The 13082-nt window shown below is 28.3% G+C and overlaps 3 protein-coding genes across 5 annotated transcripts; 1 reads left to right on the top strand and 2 right to left on the bottom strand.

Moving 5' to 3' along the window:
• The first annotated feature begins 3022 nt into the window (after window positions 1-3022).
• LOC119678067 (histone deacetylase 11) lies at window positions 3023-4431 on the top strand. The gene is made up of 4 exons (XM_038089717.1): window positions 3023-3344; window positions 3408-3518; window positions 3575-4041; window positions 4100-4431. The coding sequence occupies exons 1-4, from the start codon at window positions 3138-3140 to the stop codon at window positions 4362-4364; spliced, it is 1050 nt and encodes a 349-aa protein (XP_037945645.1). The 5' UTR covers window positions 3023-3137; the 3' UTR covers window positions 4365-4431.
• Window positions 4432-6654: 2223 nt separating this feature from the next.
• On the bottom strand, window positions 6655-10017 carry LOC119678066 (nicastrin). 3 transcript variants are annotated; one of them, XR_005252310.1, is made up of 8 exons: window positions 9715-10017; window positions 9335-9430; window positions 8542-9249; window positions 7669-8482; window positions 7399-7607; window positions 7104-7314; window positions 6924-7021; window positions 6655-6842 (listed from the first exon to the last, which is right to left on the bottom strand). XR_005252310.1 is itself a non-coding variant. In XM_038089716.1 (7 exons), the coding sequence occupies exons 1-7, from the start codon at window positions 9770-9772 to the stop codon at window positions 6818-6820; spliced, it is 2121 nt and encodes a 706-aa protein (XP_037945644.1). In that variant the 5' UTR covers window positions 9773-10017; the 3' UTR covers window positions 6655-6817. The 3 variants fall into 3 exon arrangements, 1 of the variants encoding a protein (XP_037945644.1); XR_005252311.1 differs by having other exon boundaries at window positions 6924-7314; XM_038089716.1 differs by lacking the exon at window positions 6924-7021.
• A 1188-nt stretch (window positions 10018-11205) lies between these two features.
• LOC119682032 (60S ribosome subunit biogenesis protein NIP7 homolog) lies at window positions 11206-11928 on the bottom strand. The gene is made up of 2 exons (XM_038095365.1): window positions 11811-11928; window positions 11206-11756 (listed from the first exon to the last, which is right to left on the bottom strand). The coding sequence occupies exons 1-2, from the start codon at window positions 11864-11866 to the stop codon at window positions 11270-11272; spliced, it is 543 nt and encodes a 180-aa protein (XP_037951293.1). The 5' UTR covers window positions 11867-11928; the 3' UTR covers window positions 11206-11269.
• Between the last annotated feature and the right edge of the window lie 1154 nt (window positions 11929-13082).

Genomic DNA, 13082 nt, shown 5'->3' with positions numbered 1-13082 from the left:
CTTTTAACAGTAAATAATAAATAGAAAAGTAACATATTTGTTACGAACAATGACGTCACGCAATACAAAGAATTAATGAAATCATTCCACGAATTTTTATTAGTTAAGCGATTTCAAATAGCTTGGACTAAAAAGCCAACCTAAATAAGTGTTGTTGTTTCATATGTAATTTTTAAAAAAAACAGTTGTTCTTTTGTGATATGTTTGAAAAGAAAAGGCCTATTATTATAATATATATAAACAATTGTTCTATGATAAGAATTCTAACTCAAATAATATAGAAAAGGGTGGGGAAATTTTCAAATTCAAAAATTTTTTAATTATTAATCAAGTAAATTCTTGATTAATAAGTAAATAAAAAATTAACAATCAAAATAAAAACAAATCTGAAAATAAATGCAATAAGTTATTTACTACTTGAATTCAAAAAATTTGCAAAAATATTCATATAAAGAAATGAACTCATACAATATATAATAAGAGTATACATCGAATATATTTTCTTATTACCAGAATATTTAAAGAATTAGACATGTTTGCACAACGACTTAAAGATATTTTTTCAGCTTTCTAAAAGTAGTTCAAATTTTGAACTACTGAAAAATGTATTAACTGCTGCGAGTTTAAACCTTAGAAACCTAATAATTTATTTAACATGTTGGCTAGCAGGATATTTGCATTATATGTGCTCTGTATAGAGTTCATAAGATGTATTGCTGATTGAAATGTACAGCAATTATCATCAACTGAATCAAGTTTTTATATATTTCTCATATACATCGCTCTTTCTTCTCAATCGCAAATTAACTTGTTTCTTAAACTATTGCTAACTCCGCGGAATAACAAGGGGCCTATTAAGAGCCAATTGGTTACTGTTTAGAACAGTATATATACTACACAGTACGGTTTACTGAGTATGAGAATATATGAGAATATACTTATGTCTGGTCCTGAATTGCCACTGTCCCATACATAAACACTTATTATTTGTTATAATTTTATTACATATTTAAAACTTGTTTATAAATATACATATATTAATCATTCATATATTTGTAAATTGAGTTGAGATTTTGAATTCTCAAAAATATTCTATTAGCTTTTAAATAATTTTAATAAATTTTTAAAGCAACTAACTTTTGACAATTCTTTTGTAACATATTCTTTAGGTTAGAAATTTTCAAGTTGTTTTTGAAAATAATACTAATTTATTACAATATAGGTAAAATGCAGCGTATATTTTTTTCAGAGTCTTGAGTTTACTCTTGAGTTTGTTACAAATTTATTAGATAAAAATTCTAAGTTAAAAATTAATTGTTTTTTTATTACAAACGAAAGTTTTTTTTTTAATTGAATCGATTCGCTATGTTTTTTTAAAGGAACGCTTGTCTGAATTTTTTTTTCTTCATTCTGTTTGTTTCTTCATTTTTTTTTTTGTTGATGACAATGAGAAGCTTAATATTTCAAAACTTCGTAAACAAAATATAAGGTCTAAAAAAAAATATTTTGTAACCCTTTTAGTCTACATGTCGTTTCTGAAAAATATGTTGATTGACTATATATAATACTTGTAACATCTCATAAAGCTCGAATTATTTACAAAACTATTTGGTTATTTTTTAAATAACAAAACTATTGACATATTAATTTCATTTTATTCCATCGTTAATAGTTAACTTTTACTTTTATAAGATTCGTGTTAATAAAATCAATAGGTCATTTATAATTCTCATTTATTTGAGTTAATAAGTATATTATAAATATAAATTGACTCCATATTAGTTCACATTTTTAATATAAAGTATGGAAGCAAAATTAGAAATGCTCTAAAAGGTCTTTATCCATTTTTAATAGAAGAGCGTAGTCAGAATAACAAGTTTAATAAACATTCTTCATTGTAGAATTATAGTTTTATAGAAGACGTAAATGTTTATATAAATAAATAATAAAATATTAAACAAAAAAATAATAAAACAATGTATGGTATAAAAGTTATAATAGAAAAATTTGATTTCTCTAAAAACTCGAACAGTTAAACGCATTTATTTAAAAATGTTGGCAAATATTTCGTTCTTTATTTAAGAACTTCATCAGTGCTATATAATAACAAACATTAATTTAAATATAAAATACTAACATCAATATATATATACCTTATTTTTTATAAAATGCAGTAATTTTTTTGTTCCACAATAGTCATTAGTAATAAAAATTGAATTAACAAATTAAAATAAAAAATTAAAACAGTTAAAATTCACATATTAAAACTTAATACACAATTTTTTTGGACATAAATAACTAGCATAACAAAACTAAAAAATTTTTTAATGTTAATATTCCGCCAAAAATAATAATAACAAACGTTCTCTTTTTTATCTCTTATTACTCAATAAGTAGAAACCGAACAGCTGACTTTTATTTTCTTTTATCTCTTATTTTTGATTAACTTATGTTTATCCAATAAATTAGAGTAAAGTGTGCTAAAATTATCCATGTCTCTCTTTTAGTTAGTATATTATATATATAATTATATTATATATATATATTTTATATTTTTTTATATATATTTTATAAATAAATTAATGTTTGTTATTATATAGCACTGATGAAGTTCTTAAATAAAGAACGAATTATTTGCCAACGTTTTTAAATAAATGCGTTTAATTGTTTAGGTCTGTAAGCTGATAAGAATCTAAATACAAACAAAAATTTAAACAGACGATAAACTCATCATTTCTCTAAAAACCACATTCAGTATAACCAAGAATATGGCATCACCCTTGGACTCTTTCAATCCTATCACATTCAATGAATTGAAAGAAGTTGAAAGATGTAATTGAAAAACAATAATCATATGTTCCATACATGAGGTGACCGTATACACTTTTTTGTTTGTTGGTTGATATAAATTACTGTTTATATATATTTATAATAAAAAAATGCACAAAATGAAAACAAATGCATATAGTCAATTGTAATAAGTGTTTTACTGTGTAGTTTTTCAAGCAATAATAAGCTCCGGTATCTGCACCAAACAAAATTTTTCTGTATGGTCACTCTTAAAAGTATAATCAATGTTTGTTGTCGGAAAGTTTGTAAACAATGTATTGCGTTGCAGGAAAATGTTTCATTAAATAATGAAAAAACTAACTGAAAAAGTTCATTCTGAAGAGCAACAAAATGAAGTAGTATGGATAAAACGTAAAGATGTGAAAAATGCTGATATAACGTTAGAAAACCCTGATAAACTTCCAATTGTTTATTCTAAGCGGTATGGGGTGAAGTTCTGTTGTCTTGAAAAATTGCATCCTTTTGATGCAGCAAAAGGTTTTCATATAGCGAAGGTAAAATTGAATACTAATTGATTAAAAATATGCCAAGATTATTTAGTGAATTTTTATTTTTAGTTGCTAAAGGAATATGAATTTTATACGCCTGGCCAATTTTATGAACCAACAGAAATTACCAAAGAAGAACTGCTTAAAGTGCATACCACGAAATATTTAAATAGTTTAAAGGTTTTCTTAATCCCTTCTAAGGGTTTATTTTTATTTTTTAAAATATCAATTTTTAGTGGAGCTTGAATGCTGCTCGTATATCGGAAATACCGCCCTTGATATTTGTTCCAAATTATTTAGTTCAACGAGGTTATTTGCGACCTATGCGTTTTCAAACTGCCGGTTCTATACTTGCTGGGAAACTAGCCATTCGCAATGGATGGGCTATAAATTTAGGTGGAGGATTTCACCACTGTTGCTCTTATAAAGGTGGAGGTTTCTGTGCTTATGCTGATATCACTTTGTTAATAACAAAAGTTTTTGAAGAGGAGGAATCTGTATCAACTGCAATGATTGTTGACTTGGATGCACATCAAGGAAATGGTCACGAACGTGATTTTGTAAATAATGAAAACGTTTTTATATTGGATATGTATAATGCTGCAATATATCCACGAGACCATCAAGCTAAAGTAGCTATACGTTGCGCTGCCGAACTACAACCACGCACTGAAGATATTTTATATATGAAAAAACTGAAAAGGTTGTAAACATATATATTTATATATGTATATATATCCATATATGTACTTTAATTACAGTTCCTTAACAAGATCACTCAAAGAATTTCATCCAAATATCGTTGTTTATAATGCTGGTACTGATGTGCTTAAAGGCGATCCCTTAGGATTATTGGATATAACTCCAGATGGTGTTATTGAACGTGATGAATATGTTTTTTCAACTTGTCGCGAGCATAACATTCCGATAGTTATGCTACTTAGTGGTGGTTATTTAAAATCATCTGCAAAAGTGATTGCAGATTCGATTCTTAATTTAAAGGCTAAGGGTTTATTAAACTATTAATAAATTAAAGCTCTTTAAAAAACTCTTCAATGTATCACAACTAAAGATATAAAATAGACAAATACAATTTATTTTATTTTTATTTTGTGCTTAACAAGCTGTGATTGATGAAGTATTGTATCTCAGGTTAGATTAAAACTGTATTTTTATTTACACTTCATGCAAAACAGAGATAAAGAATTTGTGAAAAAGTAGTGATTAAAGCAAATAATTTAATATAAATTATTTTATTATCTTATATGTGTGACTTTGTTAAATTTCGTAGACAAAAGCTTTCAAAAGAGTACCTAATATAATATTCTGCTTCTAATTCAATCTAATATTCACATATAATAAGATATGTTGTTTGGTTTATGTTTGCTTATAAAATAAAAATCTAGCAAGTGTAGAGAATTTAAATAAACGCATGATTATAAATAAGTTGTAGCAAAAATACCTATTTAATGGAATTTTATTAATTATTTTGCTGCTATCATAAAGATTTCCCTCTCCGTGTTTTTCTAACTCTCTTAGAATGGGAAATGTAGATTTTATTAAATTTAAAATGAATGGCGAAATATGCAGACTTATGAATATGTAGATACTAAACCATTACTAAATAAAAAAGGATTATGTTGCGTCGAGATTTGCACCTAACAGCCACTCAATATCTGCGATTTAGTGTCACTTCAGTTTTAATCACGGTTTCACATTTTCAAAGGATATGAGAATCATGTGAACTTTTCCAATATAAGTGTGGAACTACCTATTCTACTACTAAACCTACTACAAATAAATTAAAAAAAACACCTTTGAGTGCAAACTGATAAAGTTTGTTGAAAAAAAGGTCTTAGTTAAGCGTCTAATACAACAATAATAGCTTTGGAACTTTCATTGATAGTAAACTGAAGTCCTTCACTTTTGATAACCGAATTAATAAGATAACCTTGTTCACAAATTCTGCCAATTTGGAATCTATAAATGTATCATGCTCCAATTCCTGTCTAATAAAACTTTCAAAGTCAATCTCTAATCATAAATTTGTTCAACCTCAGATAATAAGTTTTATTATATACGATATTATTTTTTTAATCTTCTCATTCAATACATTATCACAACTAATAGCATATTTGTCTAACCATGTTATTGTTTATAAAGTTCTTTAATACTATGATTGAAATCAGTGATTAATCTTTCTTCAATGACACTAACATCAAATTTGGTATAGACGGAGCTTATGCACCATTATAATAATTTGTTTGACTTTACATATATGCTAAATGGAAGTGGGAGTGAGAATACAAGTTAGTTAGTGTCGAAATACATAGAACTTAGTAAATACTAACGCAATCAAACCACTGTTCACTCCAAGTTAACATATGCTAAACAATATGTAAGAATCCCTTATATTATTGACTTCTAAATATTGCTAATATATAACACAAAATATATGTTATTCTGTATATGTTAGCGAATATATCTTTACAAATCTTTATTGCTAAATATGTATTAATATACATTCGATTATATTATATTATATTTGTAATTAATCCAACATTTTTTATTAATTTCTTCAATATGTAAAGCAATATTAAAAAAAAATTTTATATAAATTTTTTGTATCTTTATTTTCACGATTTTATGTTATTCTATTGGGTTAAAAAAATATGTAATAATTAAATTCATAAGTAGTAATTTATGAATTTGGCTTTTTATCATTTTAATTATTGTTAAAGAAATCTAGTTTTACTGTTTTTAGAGAAACACGTTATATGTCCTTACATACTTTGGTTTCTTATTAACAAGTCTTCTAAAGCTAATTAACCTGCGCTAATTAAATCAGTTAAACAATTTAGATCTTAAAATTATGTCTTCATTTATATATACATACAAAGTTTATATAAATTCTTTAAGTAATTATTAGTTTTAATCGGATATTACTTTTATATCAAAATCAAAGATTTGCATAATGCTATTATCTATAAATCTCTGTTAAATAACTTACTTAAAATATAGTTACATAAATTACATTTCTTAATAAATATAATAAACCATAATATAGTTTTGTTTTTATATTTTATACAGATTATTTAAAGTTTAGTAATAGATTTAACAATTCAATAATATCAAAAACAAAATATGTTGCATGTCATGTATGAATACTATAAAAGTTACAATTATTAAAATATAATATACATATAGATAAATATATATATAAAGAAAGTATATATAAATATAAAATTTAATATATTTCTTACTTGTTAACTGCATACAATATATGCATATATGTAGTATATTATTGCATTATATATATTTATATAAATTTCTTATTTGCATTGGTTATATTTATTGTTTTAACAGTTTTTGTAGGCAGTCTTAACAATGTAAAAAATAGCCTATGCATCCAGAAGCCTGTAATCAATTATGTATGTACGAAAGAAAATGACATTTTTCATAAGGTGTTTTTAAATATTCTAACAAGCAGTTGGTTCCGCTAACCTAAAAGTGGTAAACAAGAACAGTTAAGACTTTAACTTCAAATTTATTCTTAGTATAAATATAAATATTTGTTTAACTTACTAGTGTTAGATTAGTATGAGTATATAAGTAAATGCATCTTAGTTGAAGTAAATAAAAATATTTTCTTTAATTTACATGCACATTCAGTTTAAATTAAGCTAAAAACCCAAAATTACTATTAACACAATGCAATCCAATAAACGTACACCATGCGAACATCACAACAAAACGTGTACTTACGCGGCTGTGCTACTTGGCGCGTCTTCGAATAAAATATCTGCGCGACTACTTATAATGTAAACTAAGCAGAAGGATATTATTAACACAACCACGCCAATGCTTAGTGTAATGATTTCATGTATGTTGGACGGTCTGAGAAATATGCGCGCACTAAACTGCGTCCAAGTGGATTCAGTCCATGTAGAATATTGACCTGATTTCCAGTCATAATCTAATGATGATAAGCAAATAGTAACATATACAATGATTACATATGCACACATTATATTATTATTAATACATATTTAATACTAACTATCAATAAGAAATGCAGGACTAAGTGCATAACTGTAATTTTGTGTAGTAACTCTACATTCGCCTTTGCTCCGATAACCGGCAAACCAATGTAATGGCAGATTAGAGCAATTTGCTTTAGCAATATTAGTTTGGTGTGATAACAAATAACCTAGAACGCGATTAGTCCAGCCAGAAGATTCTTGTGAACCACCTCCAACGCTCACGTATCTGTAAAATACAATTTAATTAATATTATAAAACGTATTTTGCACACCTAACTGATGCTAACCTTGATGGTGGTATCGGTAGACCAGGTAAACTGTTAGGATGTGAAGCAGCTTTGAAAAGTGGGCAATCAGCAGATTGCAAAAAACAATAAAGGAATTCATCCGTTAATAAAGGATTAGCAACTTCAGTTTTTTTATACGAGACACCTGTTAGAGTTTCGTACAAGGATAACGCGATAACAGTTGATATATTGCGTATTTTCATTTGTATGGAATCAGGAGCAAAAACAAAATGTTCAGCCACATCCTTTAAACCGGTGAAATTCAATGTTGTATTACCGTATGTAAAATTCATATTATCCATGTCATCATAAATGGAATGATAGTATCTGTTTTGTGGTCTTGCATTAAGTACGAAAGCGGGAAATTTTATGTTTTTACGTAGAAACGATTGCGCTGAGGTAGGTGGCATTCGCATTCCCACGTTATTCATAAAACTAATGTTAAATTTTAAAATAGGCGATAGGCCATAATGTTGAAACTTTGCCAATAACTGTGACGCTTGTGAAAATTCATCTAGACTATGTAATCTTATTTTTGTTATGTCATCTAATGTGCCAATGTCTAAAACATATTCAATATTTTCCAGACCAATAGGCGTCGTTTGAGTGGAGCGTGTAGGAAATGCCATATTTTCTAAATCGTAAACAAAACGCTGTGAGCCAATATAATCATACGATTCTCCATTAAATACAACGAAAAGTACATTCAGTGTTTTATTTAAAACTTCTGAATTATTTGGCAATAACTGCGCCAGCATATGCGCCACATTTATTAGAGTAGCATAACCAGTTAATGAATCTAATGCACCCAAACCTAAAATAAAGTTATACATTAGTAATACGATCATTAGCTTTATTTCTATTTATACTAACCAACACCATCGAACATTGATGTTGTGTCCAACCGACAGCTGACTAATATGAACTTTTCACTTGTATTAACTTTTCGCTCGGCAACTACTTCATTTTCAGCTGACATAACTCTGGGGAAAAGGGTGGCATAAACATTTCTACCTTCCAATGGATCACAATATTTTATGCTGCCCATAGTGTTTATAAAATTGGACCGACGCATACACACCTCCGAACTGACAGCGGCTGTCATAAAAGTTTTCACTTCTACAGCACATAAACTGCGTTTGGAGTGTCCTTCATAATTAAAGTTATTGAATTTTTCGAAACAATTTACGATTTTAGTAATTTCGTCTATGTCGGCTAAGTAAAAAATAGGAAATGGGAAATCTTCATGCAATAAGCCTGTGCCCCATGGATTCCACGACAGCTCAGGTGCAGCATCGCACGTGGGTGTTACTGAACTATTTGGAAACATTATGCCACTATACTGATTAGGACAATTGAGCTCGTGCGAAAACTGCAACATCTTTTGTGTGTGATTTATTAGCAGTACAACAGAAATATTCTTGCCTCCTTCCTTCTGCAGGCGCAACATATTTCGTTGTGTAAAAAGTTCTGGTGGAATTATGGGCGCATATGGCGGTGAAGGTGGATTTGTTAATAAAAAATCGAAATCTTCTTCACGTTGAACAAGATGTAATACTCCGACGGAACCAGAATGTGTAGCTACAATCAGATATAAATATTTTTTTGTTTATAATAAAATATAAATATAAATATAAGTAGATTTCATATCAATAAATATACTTACATGAACAACCTGTCTGATGGGTGCCATTGAGTCTTCTAAAACAACTGGCGCCATTGATTGCTTCATACATTTTGTCCCGGGTGCGCTCACTGACAACTATAAAAATACAACAAATTAACATGAAGCGTTAACATTAAAATTTTTGCAAAAAAATTATTTTTGTTTACACCAACACAACTTATACTGACGTCAGAGTGACTGTGTGATTACGGTGACTCAGCTAAGCAATGTATTTCACGTAAACAAAACAAATTTGTGTGCTATTTACTGCAATTTATTCAGTGTGAATTAGACTGTGATACACCCAATAATCTTATCGCTCATTTGAGGAACTTTTTATACATTAGAATTCTTTCTTTTCTACACCAAATGCAACTTACCGCATTTAGAACATTGCAGCAGCATAACTAGAACAACTGCTTTTATTTGCAGCTGCATTGTGATTTTTGCACTTAACACGCACAATTTTTCCGCGAATTATTTATAGTAAAAGACAAAAAGTGTATTCGCTCCACAAACAGCAAGTGGTTTACTTTCCTTTTGTTGTAGCCGCTGTCAGCGAAGATGCAGTTTTGACGTTGCCACATTGTTGCATCTGTCAAAACAATAAACAAATTTTGATTGACAAACTATGGGTTATGGGTTAACAAACATGCTTATGAGCAACGATTTCTCTCTAATTTTAAAAAGTGTTAAAGAAAAGTAAAATTAATAAATAAAACAAAATATATCGAATATTTTTGTTAATAAAGAGTTATTTTATATTCTACAATACTCATGTAAAATATTAACTTATTGTGAATTTTCAAGTAAGAATATTAAAAATTAATTGGATATAACTTGCAATTGTTAGCAAACAGTAAATTTGAACTAAGATGCTATTCTATATACATATGAGCATAATATAACAAATACTTCAAATAAGTGAATAGTTTCAAATAAAACGAGTGTAACCCTTGTTGCAGTGAATCACCTAAATGATAAGACACTATCGTATAAAAATACTTTAGGCTAACACGCGTTTCGTCAACTAAAATAGAAAAAAGGAGAAAACGCAAAGTGCAAATAATTGCATATTTTGCAAAAAAAAAATCAAAGCAAATCTATAAAAATATAATGCATCCTAGTTCTATTAATAACCTATACGTTAAATAAAGCAATATGTATGTGATCCTTATTGATTTCTGTAAAATAAATGATATGCAAATAATTTGCATGAACTTAACAAATTCGATGCATATTAATGCGGAGCCATTCCTTTTGTATGAATGCGAGCGTTACATGTTGATTTGCTCTTCTTTATGTCAGAAAAATTTGTTTTATCTAGAATCTATTATAGCCCAAAATTTAATTTTAAATAAATAAAATTTGATTTATAATTTAATTATGCTTTACATAAGTAACATTTAAAAATTGCAATTAAATACATGACTGCAACCAAAAAGATTGTGATATAGCACTTCTGTTCATATTGAGACAATTCACTCGATACTCCTGCCGATATTTTATACGATATTTTAAATTTAATTTAATTCAATTTCTTTTACAACAAGTGTCAACATGCCATAACTTCTTCAAAGAAACTCATTATTTAAACTGACAAAATATCGGTTATCATATCGAATAGATATAATATCAGCCAAGTGTGCACTTCTCCTAATATCGAAAATTCTTCTTTTTTTATTGATTCAGGCATACATAAGGTTTTCAAGTAAAGCTGAAGATTTTTTAGGAAATTTTCAATATTATTAACGTGTTTAACATTATTGACACTGAGTACAATTATTAGCGAAAAGTACTTACAATTCTGATAACAATTATATAAAGCTAATTTTGTCACGTATGGATACATTATGCTTTTTTACTTTGTATTAGTTTATTAAGACTATTAATAAATCATTTTACACTACTTAATTCTATGCAATTGAAAATTATTTAAAACAACGTATCCTCCGAACGTATATATTCGCCAATATCAGACTGATGGAAACAAACTGTGGCCAATGGATCCGCTGCTTTGCATTCAGTGGTCGAACGCGCTAGCACACCGAAACCCAATGGCAAATCGTTCATTGAGTATACAACGACACCCTGATATTGACCGGCATTTTCTGTTATACGTCCCAAGCCAGATTTGGGTATATGATTTCCATACAGGTACTGTTGCTCAAATGACGGCTTCACCCACACCTTATACTGCGCATACGGTGCCAAATAATATAAAGCGGTTATGTGAAACTTCAGTTTATTGGTTTTCGAAAACTTGCCAAAACATGTGCCGACACAAATTAATTTTTCTGGTCCAAAACATTCAGATAACTTTAGTATACGTTCTGACACATAGTATACCCTATCACGATGCTCTCGAAAGCAATATGTGCCATCCGGACGATCAATTAACTGTTTTACATTTGTTCCAATGCTGAAATATAATAATCTCTTAATCCTTTTTTTGGAGATATTTTACTTTACTTACTATTTAGAAAGTTTCTCAAATAAGATTTTTGCACGTTCATCACTTAAACGTTTCATATTTTTGTAAATTATTTGATATATTAATTAATATTTATTTTGTATTAAATTAATTTGCAGACGCCAATTGCTTTAAATATTGTTATTGTACAGATTTTGACATAGATGTCACCACGTGGTACCTTATGAGTTAAAAGTTTGACAACTTATCTATTTTCTACTGTACGCTAGATGCCGCCTCAAATAGTACCGTACTGTTATAAATATATTGTTTCTAATTTAAAATTAAAATATAATTTAGCACTGCTTAAATTTAAATTTAAAATATAATTTAATGAATTATTTTCATATTATTTTTACCAAAGCATATATAGTAGTGCTGCTTAAAATAAAATTTAATGGAATGTTTTTATTAAAATATTTTTGAATTGATTATGTTGAGGCTAGTTGAGTCAGTGCACGTGAGCACTTTTACTCTCTATTAACTGCGAGGTTTCTTCATAACTCCCTTTTATGCCATGACTGCATTATTGTTTATCACTTGATCAGACTAAGCAATAACTGACCTCAGATCTGCAAACATAAACGTTTGAAATGACGAGATAATCATGCGAAATTATTTGATCGCCTGATTGCTACCAAACGGGAAATGAACTTTTTTTCAGGGAAATTCCCGTAGCACTGGTTTTATGAACGAATCTCGGTCACTTTTTGGCTACTGACAATGAAGCACAGGAAAAAGTAAAAAGAACCACGCAAAAAAAAAATGCTAGCTCTCCGACTTATATTAAGAATCACTTGCAATAACTACTTTTTATGCAAATAGAACAGTGCGCTTAGGGTCTTCATTTTGCATAAATTCATAAACCAACCCAAGTCCCAAATCTTTTTTCCACAAAAAAAAAAAAAATGAAAATATTAAAATAATTATTTAGAGATATTTAGATAAATAATTAATATTACCTTTACAAATTTCATATATCAATTTGGTTAATAATATGCATATTTAATATGAATAACAATAAAAGATAAGCCTGAAAACTCTGTAAACCAGAATTTAGTTGTTCTTTCACAACCATAATTTCTGACATTCTGTTAATGTACTCGTAAAAATTTGAAAGTATTGTGACAGCACCCGCCGAAAGAACATATTAGCACATGTAGACGGCACGGAACACTGGCAGGCAAATAATGCATAAAAAGGGCACTAGCACTTGTGCATATTCATTCACACAATTTTATACCTCATGTTGACTATGCCATTCGCAATGCGCGA

The sequence above is a fragment of the Teleopsis dalmanni genome, chromosome 2 (assembly GCF_002237135.1).
Source record: "Teleopsis dalmanni isolate 2A chromosome 2, ASM223713v2, whole genome shotgun sequence".
Classification (NCBI taxonomy): Eukaryota; Metazoa; Arthropoda; class Insecta; order Diptera; family Diopsidae; genus Teleopsis; species Teleopsis dalmanni.
The sequence above is the reverse complement of the archived record's forward strand: the minus strand, read 5'-3'. Positions and strand labels throughout refer to the sequence as shown.